This window comes from Cervus elaphus, chromosome 2 (assembly GCF_910594005.1).
Source record: "Cervus elaphus chromosome 2, mCerEla1.1, whole genome shotgun sequence".
Lineage (NCBI taxonomy): Eukaryota > Metazoa > Chordata > Mammalia > Artiodactyla > Cervidae > Cervus > Cervus elaphus.
Genome location: NC_057816.1, coordinates 31437639 through 31455823, shown reverse-complemented (window position 1 = coordinate 31455823; position 18185 = coordinate 31437639). Strand labels below are relative to the sequence as shown.

General features: G+C 40.0%; 1 protein-coding gene and 1 pseudogene across 10 annotated transcripts in view; both read left to right on the top strand.

Annotated features, from left to right (window-relative positions):
* The window catches only part of PAK1 (p21 (RAC1) activated kinase 1), a 161344-nt gene that overhangs the window by 124175 nt on the left and 18984 nt on the right, over window positions 1-18185 (top strand). For all 9 annotated transcript variants that reach the window (XM_043875365.1, XM_043875337.1, XM_043875356.1 and 6 more), the window contains 3 exons: window positions 7829-7877; window positions 14628-14740; window positions 17958-18075. In XM_043875365.1, the coding sequence (XP_043731300.1) occupies window positions 7829-7877; window positions 14628-14740; window positions 17958-18075 (280 nt within the window). The remainder of the gene's footprint in view (window positions 1-7828; window positions 7878-14627; window positions 14741-17957; window positions 18076-18185) is intronic.
* On the top strand, window positions 9292-10948 carry LOC122676075 (annotated as a pseudogene). Its single transcript, XR_006335414.1, has one exon. The product of XR_006335414.1 is annotated as a nuclear migration protein nudC-like (transcript).

Below are 18185 nucleotides of genomic sequence, written 5' to 3'. Positions count from 1 at the left end.
TTCAAGCTGCAGATTAAATCCACAGGGTCAACTAGGCAGACTCTGTGTCCATGGAATATATAAAAGGACATTGAGAGCTCCCACAGAAGAAAGCGCACTAGTTCTGATGGCTATAGACACTGGAGGCAAGAACACACAGGAGTAGGACCAGGTTAGACTCTGAGCCTCCCCCACAGCAGGTCCAGAGATCAGTACAGTGTTGGAGGGCATCCTAGGGAGTCTGTGACTCTTAGTGAGGGAAAGAACTCTGACAGCAGTGACTCAAGAAAAACATTTATTATTCTTATCTTTTGACTTGTTCTGTAAATTCTTTTGGATTTTTTTTCTTTTTTTCCCCTTCTGTTGTTGTTGATTTTGTTGGCACTATGAAATTAAGTTTTGAGCTTCTTTTTTTTTTTTTCCCTCAGTGACATTTTTTTATTGTTGTTATAAACCTCTGTCTCGATGTTGGGCTTTTGCAGTTCAGTGGAGTTTTCCATTTTTTTCTTTTCTCTTTTTTTAATTTTAATTTTTAATTTTTTAAAAATATTTTTTCTACATTTATTCCTTTGTTTGCTTTTCCTACTGTTCTTTTCCCCTTGCAGTTAATCTTTAATGTATATAAATCTTCTTTATCAACCTATATTTAACTTTGCATATCTATTCTTTCCTTTCTTTCCTTTCCTCTCAATATATTTGTTAGTTTTATTTTCATTGCTTTATTCCCCAATTGGCAGCTTGCTTTAGTTTTGTTTTCCAGTTTGTACTTTAGTTAGTTTTGTTCTGGTAGATGTAATTTTGAGTTTCCTTTGTTCGCCAGGTTAATCTATTATACTTTATTTTTGTTGGACTGTTTTGATTTTGCTTATGGGTGTATATGTGTATATTCAGTCACACCTTTTTTTTTTAATCCTTAAATTTTTATTGGAATATAGGTGATTTACAGTGTTGTAATTACAGTGTTCTGCTGTATAGCACAGTGAACCAGTTATACATATATTCACTTTTATGTTTTTTTTTTTAATTGAAGGACAATTGCTTTACAGAATTTTGTGGTTTTCTGTCATACATCACCAAGAATCAGCCATAGGTATATCCATGTCCCCTCCCTCCCAGACCTCCCTTCCATGTCCCTCCCACCCCACCCTTCAGCCCGTCGCAGAACTCCTGTTTGAGTTCTCTGAGTCGTACAGCAAATCCCCGCTGGCTATCTGTTTTACACGTGGTGTTGTACATTTCTACACTGCTCTCTCCATACATCTGCCCTTCTCCCTCTTCTCCTTCCACCTGTCCATAGGTCTGTTCTCTGTGTCTGTTTCTCTACTGCTGCCCTGAAAATCATTCATCAGTGTCATCTCCTCAGATTCCATGTATACGTGTCAGTATACGATATTTATATTTCTCTTTCTGACTTACTTCACTATATAATGGGCTGTAGTTTCGTCGATCTCAGAACAGATTCAAATGTGTTACTTTTTATGGCTGAGTAGTATTCCATTGTGTATATATGCCACAACTGCTTTGTCCATTCATCTGTCGATGGATATCTAGGTTGCTTCCATGTTCTAGCTGTTTGTAAATAGAGCTGCAGTGAACGTTGGGGTACATGTGTCTTTTTCGGTTTTGATTTCCTCAGGGTATATGCCTAGAAGTGGGATTGCTGGGTCATATGGTGGTTTTTTCCCTAGCTATTTAAGGAGTCTCCATACCATCTTCCATAGTGGCTGTATCAGTTTACATTCCCACCAGCAATGCAAGAGTGTTCCCTTTTCTCCACACCCTCTCCAGCATTTATTGTTTGTAGACTTTTTGATGATGGTCATTCTGACAGTCACACTTTTTATTGCTGTTAAAAACCTCTGCTTCTACATTGGATTTTTGCAGTTCTGTGGAAGTTTCCTTTTTTTTTTTCTTCTGATTTTTTTTTCTCTTCTCTTTTTTATAATTTTACTTTTTTTAAGCCTATTATATTTTTTGTATGTTTATTCCTTTGTTTGCCTTTCCTACTGTTCTTTTCTCCTTGCAGTTAATCTTTAATGTATATAAATCTTCTTCATCTATCTCTATTTTACTTTGCATATGTATTATTTATTTTTTACTTTTCTTTCCTCTCAACATATTTGTTATTTTTGTTTTCATTACTTTACTCCCCACTTGGCATCCTGCTTTAGTTTTGTTTTCCACTTTGCACTTTAGTTAGTTTTGTTCTTAACTGGTAAATATAATTTTTGATTTCTTTTGTATGCTGGGTCAATCTACTGGACTTTATTTTTGTTGGACTGTTTTGACTTTGCTCCTGGGTATATATGTATATGTGTATATTCCATTATTTTAATTATTATTTGCCTGATTTTGTAACTGCCATTTGTCTGGGGTTCATCTTTGATTTCTCGTTTTTGGATATTTGTTTTAATCTCAATTAATGCTGTAACAGATGACTTGTAGAATCTTCGTTCCTGACTAGAGATCAAGCCCTGAGCCTTTGGAGTGTGAGCACTGACTCCAAGACCCTAGACTACCAGAGAACTAACCCTAGGGAGAATCAAATAGTGAAAACTCACACAAAGGAAACCACCTGAATACAAGACCTGTCATCACCCAACCACCAGTAGCACCCTGTGCAGGATGCCTCATCTAAACAGCAAACAAAACAAAAATACAAACCCAGTCATCAGTAGATAGGATTACCACCTCACTCAGCCTTGCCCATCAAAGGAAAAACAAACAAACAAACAAACAAATCAGCACAAATCTCACCATATACAAAACTTACACAAACCACTGGATCAACCTTAGGAGGGCAGAAACCAAAAGGAAGAAAGAATTCAGTCTTGAAGCCTGGGAAGAGGAGACCTCAAACACAATAAATTAAAAAAAAAATGAAAAGGCGGAGAAATACAACACAAATGAAGGAATAAACTAGAAACCACAGAAGTCTAAGTAAATGAAGAGGAAATAGGCAAACTACCTGAAAAAGAATTCAGAATAATGATAGTAAAGATGATCAAAAACCTTGAAAACAAAATGGAGAAAATGCAAGAATCTAACAAAGATCTAGAAGATCTAGAAGAATTAATGAATAAGCATACAAACAAAACAATTACTGAAATTAAAAATACTCTAGAATGAATCACTAGCAGAATATCTGAAGCAGAATGAATCAGTAAACTGGAAGATAAAATGGTGGAAATAACTTCTGAAGAGCAGAATAAAGTAAAAAGAATGAAAAGAACTGAGGATAGTCTCAGAGACGTCTCTTCGTCTCAGCAGCTGCTGCTGCTAAGTAGCTTCAGTCGTGTCCGACTCTTTGCGACCCCATAGATGGCAGCCTACCAGGCTCCCCCGTCCCTGGGATTCTGCAGGCAAGAACAGTGGAGTGGGCTGCCATTTCCTTCTTCAATGCATGAAAGTGAAAAGTGAAAGTGAAGTTGCTCAGTCATGTCCGACTCTTAGTGGCCCCATGGACTGCAGCCCACCAGGTTCCTCTGTCTATGGGATTTTCCAGGCAAGAGTACTGGAGTGGGTTGCCATTGGGACCATATCAAATGCACCAACATTCAAATTATAGGGGTCCCAGAAGAAGAAGAGAAAAAGGGAGGGTATGAGAAAAGTTTTGAAGAGATTATAGTTGAAAATTTACCCAACATGAAAAAGGAAGTCATAGTCAATCATAGTCCATCAAGTCCAAGAGGCACAAAGAGTCCCATACAGGATAAACCCAATGAGAAACACACCACGACACATACTAATCAAACTAACAAAGACTAAACACAAAGAAAGAATATTAAAAGCAGCAAGGGAGAAGCAACAAGTAACATACAAGGGAAACCCCATATGCTTAACAGCTGATCTTTCAACAGAAACTCTGCAGACCGGAAGGGAATGCTGCTGTTGCTGCTAAGTTGCTTCAGTTGTGTCCGACTCTGTGCGACCCCATAGATGGCAGCCCACCAGCTTCCTCTGTTCCTGGGATTCTCCAGACAAGAATACTGGAGTGGGTTGCCATTTCCTTCTCCAATGCATGAAAGTGAAAAGTGAAAGTCAAGTTGCCCAGTTGTGTCTGACTCTTAGCGACCGCATGGACTGTAGCCTACTGGACTCCTCTGTCCATGGGATTCTCCAGGGAAGAGTACTGGAGTGGGTTGCCATTGCCTTCTCTAGAAGGGAATGGCAGGATATATTTAAAGTACTGAAAGGGGAAAATCTACAACCAAGATTGCTGGACCTGATAAGGATCTCATTCAAAATTGATAGAGAAATAAAAAGCTTTCAGACAAGCAAAAGTTAAGAGAATTCAGTACACCAAACCAGCTTTACAACAAATATTAAAGGGACTTATATAGTCAAGAAATACAAGAAAAAAAAAGAGCTATAAAATCAACCCTAAACTATTAAGAAAATGGCAATGGGGACATATATATCAATAATTACTTTAAATGTAAATGGATTAAATGCTCCAACCAAAAGACACAAATTGGCTGAATGGATACAAAAATAAGACCCATATATGTGCTGTCTATAAGAAACCCACTATAGCTAAAGACACATATAGACTGAGAATGAGAGGATGGAAAAATATATTCCATGCAAATGGGAAACAAAAGAAAGCTGGAGTAGCAATCCTCATATCAGACAAAATAGACCTTAAAATAAAGAATATTACAAGAGATAAGGAAGGACACTACATAATGATCAAGGGATCAATCCAAGAGGAAGACATAACAATTGTAAATATCTATGCACTCAACATAGCACATCAATACATAAGACAAACACTAAAAGACATAAAAGGAGAAATTGACAGTAACACAATAATAGTGGGAGACTTTACCATCCCATTCACACCAATGGACAGATCATCAAAACAGAAAATTAACAAGGAAACAAAAGTCTTAAATGATACATTAGATGAGATGGTTTTCATTGATATCTTCAGCACATTCCATCCAAATGCAGAAGAATACATCTTCCTCTCAAGTGTGCATGGAACATTCTCCAGGATGAAACTGTACACAGAAAATTATAAAACACTAATAAAAGAAATCAAAGATGACATAAACAGATGGTGAGATATTCCATGGTTCTGGGTAGGAAGAATCAGTATTGTGAAAATGACTATTCTACCAAACACAATCTACAGATTCAGTGCGATCCCTAATCAAATTATCCATGGTATTTTTCACAGAACTAGAACAAAAAAATTTCACAATTCATATGGAAACATGAACGACCCTAAATAGCCAAAGCAGTCTTGAGAAAAAAAAAATGGAGCTGGAGGAATCAACCTTCCTAACTTCAGATTATGTTACAAAGCTACAGTCATCAAGGCAGTATGGTGCTGGCACAAAAACAGAAATATAGACCAATGGAACAAGATAGAAAGCCCAGAAATAAACCCAGGCACCAATGGGTACCTTATTTTTGACAAAGAAGGCAATAATATGCAATGGGGCAAAGACAGCCTCTTCAGTAAATGGTGCTGGGAAAACTGGACAGCTACATGTAAAAGAATGAAATTAGAGCACTTCCTAACACCATACAAAAAATAAACTCAAAATGGATTAAAGACCTAAATGCAAGACCAGAAACTATAAAACTCTTAGAGGAAAATATGGGCAGAACACTCGGTGACATAAATCTTAGCAAGATCCTCTATGACCCACCTCCTAGAGTAATGGAAATAAAAACAAAAGTAAACAAGTGGGACCTGATTAAACTTAAAAGCTTCTGCATAGCAAAGGAAACTATAAGCAAGGTGAAAAAACAACCTTCAGAATGGGAGAAAATAATAGCAAATGAAACAAATGACAAAGGATTAATTTCCACAATATACAAGCAGCTCTTATACTCAATGCCAGAAAAGCAAACAACCCAGTCAAAAAGTGGGGAAAAAGACCTAAACAGACATTTCTCCAAAGAAGACACACAGATGGCTAACAACACATAAAAAGATGCTCAACATTGCTCATTATTAGAGAAATGGAAATCAAAACCACATTGAGATATCACCTCATACCAGTCAGAATGGCCATCATCAAAAAGTCTACAAACAATAAATGCTGGAGAGAGTGTGGAGAAAAGGTAATGCTCTTGCACTGTTGGTGGGATTGTAAATTGATACAGCCACTATGGAAGATGGTATGGAGATTCCTTAAAAACTAGGAATAAAACCACCAAATGACTCAGCAATCCCACTCCTAGGCATATACCCTGAGGAAAGTAAAGTTGAAAGAGACACATGTATCCCATTGTTCATTGTAGCACGATTTACAATAGCTAGAACGTGATAGCAACCTAGATGTCCATTGACACACGAATGGATAAAGAAGTTGTGGTACATATACACAATGGAATACTGCTCAGCCATAAAAAGGAACACATTTGAGTCAGTTCTGATGAGGTGGATGAACCTAGAACCTATTATACAGAGTGAAGTGAGTCAGAAAGAGAAAGACAAATATCGTATTCTAACACATACATATGGAATCTAGGAGAATGGTTCTTAAGAACTTAAAGGGCAGCAGTGGAGAAACAGACATAGAGAATAGACTTATGGACATGGGGAGAGGGGAGGAGAGGGTGAGATGTATAGAAAGAGTAACATGGAAACTTACATTACCATATGTAAAATAGAGAGCCAGTGGGAATTTGCTGTATGGCTCAGGAAACTCAAACAGGGGCTCTGTATCAAGCTAAAGGGGTGGGATGGGGAGGGAGATGGGAGGGAGATTCAAAAGGGAGTGGATAAATGTATACCTATGGCTGATTCATGTTGAGGTTTGACAGAAAACAAGAAAATTCTGTAAAGCAAATACCCTTCAATAAAAAAATTAAAAAATCTTTAAAAAAACTGTACATATCACATATACATGATAAATTGGTACTATTATAATTTTTGCTTGTTTTTTTTTCCCCTTTAAGAGTGAAGAGTTTTGTTTGTTTGACTTGGAATTCATGTGTCTATATGTCTATTGGAGGTAGAAACAATTAAGTACTGCCCAGTGGGCCCAAATAGCTTTCAGAGCCTCTATAATCATGGAGAAGCAGTCTGAAAATGTCCAGTCCTGTGAGGCCTGGGCATTTTGCTCTTTAAGAATGGTATATCTGGTGGGATAAGGGGGAATGGGGACAGGAATATAGACATGAATTTTATGACAGAAGATGGCTAGAGGTAGGATTATTAGTAATGAGGAAGTAATTGGTAATGTAGAAAATCTAGTCCTTATTTGATTGTCTGTATCTTTGATCTCAAATTCCTGACATGTAGCTACAATAAAATCCTAACCAAAGAGTTGTAGTTTGGAAGCTGATGACTATAATTTCTGGCTTCCAGGCAAACTTAAAAGTGACTTTTCTCCCTTAACTGACATGACTTCTCTGGGAAGTGTAATCACAGGTCTTGCCAAGAATACATTTTTGCATTACATAGAATTTTAATTTTCTTTCAATTGCGTTGTGTAAATCTGACACATTGTCATGTAAGGTTACAAATATTGTTGCATACCACTCACAGATATACAGAGTTCATAGGCATAAAGTGAGATTTTTAGTCATTTTGAATGGACATGTTCGCTTTCCTAGCATTATTCCAGTGTTTTTCTGTTTTCTTTCTCTGTTCTTTCTCTGTCCCTACTTTCTTTCCTCACTTCCTGATGGGCACTGGAGCCTATATTCTCTTTGCTGCTACATACTGCCTTTCATGAGAGTGGAAGAGACGAAGGGGAGGATCATTTTTCGCTACTATCTTTATTAACACTTGCATTGCCAGATTGTGTGTGGAGAGCTTCATTTGACAAGTGTCACCTCATCTAAAGCCTGTTTTTTTTTTTCCTTTCCCACCCCTGTTCAGCGCTTCGGGCACTGTGTACACGGCCATGGATGTAGCCACGGGACAGGAGGTGAGTATCCACCACCAACTACTGCTCCTTCAGTTTGACTGTTTCTTACTCTTTCTTGTTAAGCTTTAGCCCTTCTTAGCTCAACAGGGACTCTTCTAGTTTCTTACTACTGTAGACTAGAAGTCTTTCAACATGGTGAAACTTAGGTTTTGGAAAGTTACTGTGGCTGCAGTGTGGAGAAGAGATTTGAAGAGATAAGTGGAACAGGTGACTCAGCAGGTTATTGGGTAATTCCATGTGAGAGATGATGTCTGGACTAATGTGGTAGCACATTATAAATGGGGGAAAGTGATGTATTTGAGAGGTACTTAAGTAGATTTGACAGTTGGGTGAATGTGGGGATGACTCACAAGTAGTGATATGTGTGTGTGTTCTCAGTTGTGTCCACTCTTTGTGGCCCCATGGAGTATAGCCCACCAGGTTATTCTGTCCATGGAATTTTTCAGTCAAGAATACTGGAATGGGTTGGCATTTCCTTCTCCATGGTGTCTTCCCAACCCAAGGACTAAACCTGCATCTCTTGTGTTTCCTATGTTGGCAGGTGGATTCTTTACCACTAGCACTACCTGGGAAGCCCAAGTGAGTGATCAGAGAAAGTATAGATTTGAAGAAGTTAGATACTGCCTGAGAGACCTTGTGAAACTGCCTGGTGGGCAGTTTTACAAATTTGGTGCTTAGGAGAGAAATCTGATATAGAAGAGATTTAAAACCTTGTCTCTTGTCTCTAATCTAGTGGGTCTTCCATTACTCTGTGCCTAGGATTCTGGTAGACATTGAAGTTCTCATTTGGAGGCACCTCTTTGTCTCTCACGTTTCATAAGCTGGGAAATCTCTAATCTTATTGCTAAGGCCTAATGACCCAAGATCTTATCTTCAGCAGAAGGAAACCAGGAAGGGGATCTAGAATGCTTGAAGTTTCTTTGCCTTGTACTCTTTGATTGCAGAGCAGGAATGTTGGCAGGTGGGTTGTGGATGGGAGTTACCTGGGAAAGGTCTTAGTTCAAAGATGGGTCTCAGAACTTGAGAGGCACCTCTTGTTCCAGTGAAAATAGAGTTGGGCTCCTCTGAGGGAGGTAATTAGGACCTGCTTGTATGTGTTTGGTGGTTGAAACCCCATGATGTACTGGAGAAGTTACATAACTCACTGTGCTCTTGTCAGGCTTTTACAAGTGTCTGTGGCAAATACTGAGGCTCCATTGAGGGTAAGTCAACTTCAAAAAAAATTATGTTGAAAGATTTATTAATTGTTCTTTAATGTGAGAACCAGATAACTAGATGGTTACCTTTAGTGGATAGTGAAAGTCGCTCATTTGTGTCTGACACTTTGCGACCCCATGGATTATACAGTCTATGGGATTCTCCAGGCCAGAATACTGCAGTGGGTAGCCTTTCCCTTTTCCAGAGGATCTTCCCAACCCAGGGATATAACTCAGGTCTCCCTCATTGCAGGCAGCTTCTTTACCAGCTGAGCCACAAGGGAAGCCTAGATGTTTACCTTTACTTACTTATAAAAGCTTGGAAAAGTCGTTTGACCTCTGGAGCTTGAATTTTATTTCTTTTTAAAATATGCATGATAACATACACCTCACAAGACTGTTAAATAAGTTATGTGAAGCAATGCATTTGAAAAATACATCATAAACTAAGAATTACATATATATTAACTTTTATCTGCACATATTTGTTTCACACAGTGTTTACTGATCATTTGCTTTATACTACACTTATGCTAAGAACTATGAAAGATTCAGACATTAAAAACATATATACGGAAGGCAGACCGGAGCCGTTGGACTGGACATGATCCGAAGGGTCAGGGAGCGCGGGATGCGAGTGTGGAGCTTGAATTTCGGAGCGTGGCTAGCAGCTGGCATGATGGGTGGGGAGCAGGAGGAGGATCGGTTCGACGGCATGTTGCTGGCCATGGCGCAGCAGCACGAGGGCGGCGTGCAGGAGCCGGTGAACACTTTCTTCAGCTTCCTTCGATGCAAAACAGACTTCTTTGTTGGAGGAGAAGAAGGCATGGCAGAAAAGCTTATCACACAGACTTTCAACCACCACAACCAGCTGGCACAGAAGGCCCGGCGGGAGAAGCAAGCTCGGCAGGAGACTGATCAGTGGGAGAAGGTGGAGCGGGCAGCCAGGTTGGCCACGGAGGCCAAGTCAGAGACCTCCGGGCCCCAGATCAAGGAACTGACTAAGGAGGAGGTTGAGAGGCTACAGCTGGAAATTGACCAGAAAAAGGACGCCAGCTCAAGAAAGGCAGTCTTGGCTCCCCAGGGAAGCAGGAGGCCAAGGAGGAGGAGGAGGAGGATGAGAAGGACAAAGGGAAGCTGAAGCCCAACCTCGGCAACGGGGCAGACCTGCCCAGTTACCGCTGGACCTGGACCCTGTCGGAGCTGGACCTGGCCGTTCCGTTCTGCGTGAACTTCAGTCTGAAGGGGAAGGATGTGGTGGTGGATATCTAGCGGAGGCATCTCCGGGTGGGGCTCAAGGGACAGCCAGCGATCATGGATGGGGAGCTCTACAATGAGGTGAAGGTCGAGGAGAGCTCATGGCTCATCGAGGATGGCAAGGTGGTGATGGTGCATCTGGAGAAGATCAACAAGATGGAGTGGTGGAGCCGCTTGGTATCCAGTGACCCCGAGATAAATACTAAGAAGATCAACCCCGAGAACTCCAAACTGTCAGACCTGGATAGTGAGACCTGTAGCATGGTGGAGAAGATGATGTATGACCAGAGACAGAAGTCCATGGGGCTGCCTACCTCGGATGAGCAGAAGAAACAGGAGATTCTGAAGAAGTTCATGGGTCAGCATCCAGAGATGGACTTTTCCAAGCCCAGATTCAACTAGCCACTGTGTTTGCTCCCCTGAACTCTCCAGGCTGAGCTCCTGGCTCCCCACTTTTCCTCTCCCACCCTCCCTGGGACTGGTGGGCTGCAGGGCCAGGGCAGGCACGGGTCTGGCCGGCACACACAGGTCCCAGGCCATCATGGGAGAAGGGCTGGGGCCTTGGAGGGTATTGTCCTCCCCAGCTGGCCTGCTGTTACACATTAAAACTATTTACCCCCCCCCAAAAAAAAATAAATAAAAACATATATATGTATAAGTGTAAGAAACCATACTTTCTGTTGTGTATATATAAAACTCTTATAATGCTTACAGAAACCTGTGTTGAAATAATTGTAAGGAAGGAAGGAAGGAGGGATGGTATCATTTTGCTGATTTTAAATATGCTATATTGGAGGCAGAGATAGAAAAGAGGAGGTTATACCAGTACTAAAAAGAACCCTACACAGTTGGCAATATTACTTCCTTTTTGCTGATGAGAAATTTGAGGCTTGGTGTTAAAGTAACTTTTGCGGGGTTGTGCTGCCAGCAGTTAACAAGGACTGGGTTAGAATCTTTTGCTTCTAAATCTTAACCTGTGTTTTCTTGACTGCTAGGCTGCAGTAAGGTTTGGCACCATGGCCCCTTGTCATATTTCTGACCTGGAGCCTCATAGCCTTTGATGGGAGGCAGGCTGGTGCTGGCTGGTTCCTGGACGGTCTGGAGCTGCATGTGTGAGAAGCTGGCCATGGGAAACAAACTTGATGTCATGTGCTTGCTTTGTGGTTACAAAACTATGAATGGAAGCAAGTCCATTAGGGTAGCTAATGCAGTGTAGCCAGGAAGGCCTCATTTTCTCCCCCAGGGAGTATAAATCTTTAGTGGAGCTGGCGGGATGCTCTGTCTTTGTGAGTGACTGCATATTGGGAGTTCCCAGATGGAAAAGGAGAGCTATTATCTGTCACATGTAGGAAGATAAGCATGTTAGTGCTGGAAATTTTCTAGTTCTAGACCTGACAATTAATTTTCAAGCCTATATTTTAGAGGGAATGTGTGTAATAGAGAAAATAGACTGGAAGATGCTTTGAAGTCATACAAGCCTGAAGGCATTGATTATGACCTTGGGCAACTTCCTTGTAAGTCTTGGTCTTCATTTTCTTATCTGAAAATGCAGAGGATGATTTTCCCTTGACAGGGTTGTTAAGTTTTACAGAGACGATGTCAGTCGAGCACCTGACACTGTGTGATGGGAGAGTGATTGGTTTTTGCTGTCATTCCTGCTGATTATGTTGTCATTCTTGCTGCGCTGTGCCAAGTACTCATCAAATGCAGTTATAACAGTGATTAGCATTTTCACTGTTGTATTACTCTATTATTTAAATTTCTTATGTATGAGTGACACGTTGGCCACTATTTCTTTTAGTTCCCAAAAGAATCCTATGGGGAGGGAAATCAGGGTGGGGATTATTATCCTTAGTATTGATAAAGAGATGGAGGCTCAGGGAGCTTGTGATTGGTCAAGGCTGGTAAGTGACAGAATCAGCCCCAGAGCTTAGGCCCTCGGAGTTCAAACCCAGCTCTTCTTCTGTTATGGGAGTGCTGTCTGCTGGCTTGAGTTAGGAGGGATCTGATCAGGTGAAGGGTGTTTAGCCTAGCCCATGTTTAGTCAGTAGTTATTGGAAAAGACTGTCCCCTTCTCTGTCATCCATGGCCTGCCTCTCTTCTCCCTTGCTGCTGCCAGCAGCGACCTCTGTGAAGTTCACAAGCACTGTCCCATCCTCCAGGATGGCCTTAGGAACTGCACAGGATCCAGATCTTAATATGTGTTATAAGGGCTTACAGTCTTAATGTGATGGGCCTTTAGATCAATGTTTTCCTCTTCAGATGTTAGAAAAAGCTAACATCAGGTGTTACAGAAAACTGTAGCCAGACCAGAAGCCTTCCCTGATAGGGGACCCTACTCCAAAGCAATTTTTTCTCACTTAGGGTAGGGAGTAGAGGTGGTCAAAATGTTTAAAAAAAATAGTTTCTGTTCTTACTGATAAATGACTCTTGTCAGAAGACTGTCCATACTTGATTTGAAGAAATAATAGAGTTGGGAGTTTTCCCATAAAAGTTGAATTATTCATCTTTTACTTTTCTGGATGATTCTGGAATGACTAGTTATAGCTGTTCTGTTAGATGTTCATGTTCTTCACTGTTATTTCTAGGAAATAAACACTTAAATAATTTGAAGTCTAGTCCTGTGGGATGGAGTAGCCTATTGCTGATGCTCTTTGTGGTTTAAAAACAAAGTATTTATCAACCCACTGAATTCTATCTTTTCCTCATCATTGCCAGAAAGATTTGCTGAGCACACACTGTATCAGGCCCTATGGTTGGCATCAGGGATCCTGAGCTTTCAAACGAGCTCTCAAGGGTCTCGAGGTACACACCCTAACTAGTCATCATACAATTCAGTGTGGTGAGTTCCCCAAGAGTTGTGTGAATACGGTCCTATAGGGCTTTAAAGAAGGCAACAAACCTCTCTGGTTTGGAGAAGGAATTTTCTTTTGGTCTGATACAAAGTATAAGAAGGTTTTGAACATGTGAAAACAGTGTAAGATGTTCCAAATGGAGAGAAGCTCAAATATGAGCTTACATGTTTCAATGTAGCATATGAAAGAATACAGTGAGAAGTAAGATAGAGGTCAGATCAGAAGGACTTTGAATGTTGGGAACATTCTCTCGGAACAGGAACCTTTTAAATTTTGAATCTGGGAGAGTGTTATCAAATGTGTACAGTGGGGAAGATTAATCTGGCTCTGTGTGCAGAATAAATGGGCATTGCTTTTGAGATTCTAATTCTGATTTTGCTAATGAACTTTTGGGTTTGCAAGTCACATATCCTCTCTAAATTACAATTTCCTCATCTGTCAAACATGGTCGGTAGTAATATTTAAGTCATAACGTGTCTCAGAGGATTAAATGAAATATGTTTGAAAATATTCTATGTAGTACCTGACATGCTGCAAAAATGGATGCACATATCCCTTAAGTTGGTATTATGTGAAAATTTGTTTATTTCTATAGACAAAAAGCCTATCAAGATCTTTTTCATACATAAACATTAAGGATCCCCCTTTTCTATTCTCTCTTAACCTGGTCAACTCTGATTTACTTTTCCACAGTTTAAAAAGGCATCTCCCCTTTATGAAGCCTCTACATTGATAGTGTGAAAGAGTTCTTGCCAGTTTTATGTTTCTGTAACATTTTGTGTGGGCTTTTGTTAAAGCACACGTCTTTTATATTGTGAGTTTTAAAAGTGTTTTTTTCTAATATAAGTATTTTGTAGCAAGCTTGATCTTCAAACTTTGGTTCACATTAGAATTACTTGGAGGGCTTGTTAAAATACAGGGTTTTTGAGGAAAAGGAAGTCCCTATTTATCAGTACTTGAGCTTGGATTAAGTAGAGATCTAAGAAGGTTGAGAGATGAATGGAAAGATCAGTTTTAAAATTCTTTTACTTCCTCATTTAAATTCTTCATAACCATGTATTATCCTCACCTCCAGTGACACCAGTACCAATGCCAAGTAATAAATGATCCTTATACTTAGCAAGTGAACTTTTCCATTAAATTGAAAATTTGTGCAAACCACCCCCCCCCAAAAAAAAAAAAAAAAACCCACAGAGTTTCTGATTCAGTAGATTTGGTTGGGGCCTGAAAATTTTCATTTCCAGCACATTCCCAGATAACGTTGATGTTACTGGACTTAGCACTGAGTACCATTGGTCACCAGTGATAAACTGTGAGTTCCTCAAGGGCTCAGACCATATTTTATTCATCTCTGTCTCCTAAGTGTTTATGTCTGGTACTTAATAGGTGCTCAGTAAATTCAGAGTGATTCTGGTTATACATTGAATGTACTTTGATTTCAGGTGGCCATCAAGCAGATGAACCTTCAGCAGCAGCCGAAGAAAGAGCTGATTATTAATGAGATCCTGGTCATGAGGGAAAACAAGAACCCAAATATTGTGAACTACTTGGACAGGTATGGAGTGGTAGTCCTGTTAGAGAAATAAGGCCTTTGGGACTGATGGATGGTAGTGCTATTAGAGAAGGCAACACCAGCACTCAGAACTGTTTCCATTCAAGAATCTTTTAAGGTGCTCAGCTCTGTGCCTCTGAGCCTGCATGTTGCTGGACATCTCTAACGGCTGCACAGTCTTCTGGGTTAAGCTGAACCCTGCCATCCTACAGCTTCTCCCAGCTGGTCCTGCCCCAGGGAATGCCTTCAGCCCATCTGCCTGAGTCAGATGCAAAGGTCTTTAAATCATTCTGCATCTTAAATCTTTTCCTCATCCTGCTTACCCTGCTGAATAACTTCTAGTTTGTCTGTATTATCTTAAAATGTGACATTCAGTAGTTTTGTTTGAGATTTGAGCCGTATGGAGAGAGTACAACCCCTCCTTTGTTCTAAACACTATGGAACTTGATTTCATTTTTTTTGTTGTTGTTGTTCATTAAATTTTTTTTTTTTTTAAGTGTTCTATTTTCATTGTTGACCCCTAGTAGGTATGTAGTCAGTTCAAATCTCTGATCCTTTTTTTTTTTTTCTTAACAAGAGCTTGCCTTAAACTGGTAACATAGATTTTTGGTTATCTTCATTAAATTCCATTTTGATTCTTTTAACCCATCTTTCCAGCCTGTAAGAATTCTGCTCTTTAAGGTAATAATAAGAGTTGTAGCTAATATTTGTGTTATGCTTTTCTTTGTACTAAGTACTTTTGTGACTAGCAGTATCTCATTATAAGGTAGGGTTTATTGTCTGTATTTTACAGATGAAGAAACTGAGATTCATAGAAGTTAATAACTTGTCCAAGACCAGTAAGCCAGTAAGTAGCAAATGAGGGTTTTGGATTTGAATATTCCTAGCATCAACGTCCATGCCCTTTCCATCATATTATGTTTTTTTCTACCGTATCTGAACAAAGAAAGTGCCTCTTGCCTGGGTTTCAGAGACATCAGAGGTGAAGGTGATATTGGACCAAGTCTTGGACTCTCAGTAATTTTTCTTACTATTTATTGTGCATTGCCAACTTGTTTTCATTGCTGCCAGATTATGCCAGATTTCTTGTTCTGAATCTAAAAGTGGTAAGCATTCATTTCTTTAAAGAGGAAAGGAGTTGGACTTTGGCCTTCTCTGTTTTGGAGATGATAGTCTCTCCATGATGTAGGTCATGACTGACTCTGAAGAATCCTCTAAAGTTATTCATCCTCCCATCTCTTTTAAGAACTTATTATATGGAGAATAAAGCATGGATAAGCTTCTGAAGGTAATAAGGATACCACATTTTGGCTCAGGATAAGGAAAAATGAAAGCTGTCTTAAGGGTATGGCCTATCTCATAAAATAGTGAGTTCTTCATTAGTGGAGGTAAGTAAACAACAAAATGCATGTGGTTGAATGAATCTGTGTTCTGGGAATGGGATTAGAAGGTTTATAAATTGTTTATCATGCCTTTGCTGGTGTTTCCAGAGGCTTATTATATTCTGTAGTCAGAAATAATTAGGCTCAGTCCCTGCCATCAGTCAGTCTGGTATAGAAAAACATACCTAGGAGCTCTTGCTGGAGCAGAAGAGTGCATACTCTTAAGCTGAACATTCAGTGAAGGTGCTACATTTGAGAATCTGTGGTTTTCGTGAGTTCCCAGAGGAGAACTCCATTCATATTTTTTCTTCTCTGAATATGGGATGCTCTGAAGCTTTCTTGATGGTATTTTGGCACAGTGTATAGCTGCATAGTAATTCAGACAACATGAATCTGGTCTTGAGAGCATTATGTGAGGCCCAGCTAAAGGGACTCTGCTTTGTCAGTGTCCACATAATCTTTTGTACACTCGTGTTTTCCCCCCAGTCAGTCCAAGTTGACAGATGTCTTTTCGATGTGCTGGGGGATGGTCTATAAATGGACATTCTTTGTCAGGGATGAAATAGGCTTATGCCAATGGAGGGCTTTTTACCCAGTCCTGAATTCTCTTTTGGTCCAAGTCCCCACAGTCTTCTCATAAGAGATTGTTGAAGGAGAAATTAATCTATCATATTTATTCTTCATGGACATTAAAAAATTTTAAGACTTTGATGTATAAAGAATGCATAATATTATAGAAAGAGGACTGAATTGATTAATAGGCAAGAGAATAGGATTTAAATCTTACCCTTTACTTGAGACTATTTATTTTTTCCAGTAGCCTCCCATCTGCCCAGCAGTAGTCCCAATATGGGGAGGAAGATGAGATGACATACCACACAGCTCAAGGCAATCCAGTCTGCCTCCTTTGTCTAAAGCTAGCGCAAGAGTTTGTAGAGCTCTAGACTGTCTTTGTTGTTTATTTGTCTTATTTTGTAGCAGAGGAAACTGACAGGCTAAGTGACCTTTTTACTTATCATATAACAGAGCTGAGTGATCCAGTCCCTGAGTGAAACTGTCAGTTTTAGCTCTTCTCAGCCCCACAGTCTCTCTAGTGATACAGTACTAAATTGGAAACACTTGGCTTCCAGAAGAGGCTTTGGTTCTGCAAGCCTTACCAAATTTATTCCCTTCTTAGAATCAGAGATGTTCAAAATGGAGATCATTGTCAGCAGAATGGCTGTGTGTATAAAACTCTACAGCTTCTTACTGGTTTTTATAACCATTACTTTATTTAACATTTGCAGTTATCTTTTGTTTTACTCATTGATTTACTCAGTAAATAATGGCATCTACTGTGCCACTCTCTCTGGGGATGGAATCTTGAACATGACCTGGTACTGGTCTCATGGATCTCAAATCTAGTAGAACTCTCAAGGATGTTTAGTGACTTCCCTAATATTGGTAACATGGACTCCAAATCCCATCTTCGTCAGACGTTTGGGTGCTCTCTGCTTTCTTGCTTCTAGAGGTGTGGGAACCATGCCTGATTTTAAGAAATACTGCTTTGTGTCATGATGAAATAAAATTTTATTGCATTTTCAACCTCGTGATTTTAGTTCTGACTTTTGGAGCATCACAGGACAGTCTACTTTGTTTTCTCTAGTCGAATCCTTAAGAGATGTCAAGCTAGTGAAACAGTTCCATAGATTCTGCTTTCCTTCAGAAAAAAGGACAACTTTCAGAGTTGAGGGAAATGCAGTCACTCTGTGTATACGCTTGTCCTTTGAAAGCCACTGCTATGGCTCAGTGTGCCCTACTCAGTGTATTCTACTCACCTTTCACCTTTACCCCTGCAGTTACCTCGTGGGAGATGAGCTATGGGTTGTCATGGAATATTTGGCTGGAGGTTCTCTGACAGACGTGGTAACGGAAACTTGCATGGACGAAGGTCAGATCGCAGCTGTGTGCCGTGAGGTAAGGCCAACAGCCAATCAGACTTGAGCAGGACATGGCTTCCATATCTATGTATCTCAGGGTTCTGCATCTGATGGGATCTCAGCCTGGGCACTGTAGAGGTGGGAGAA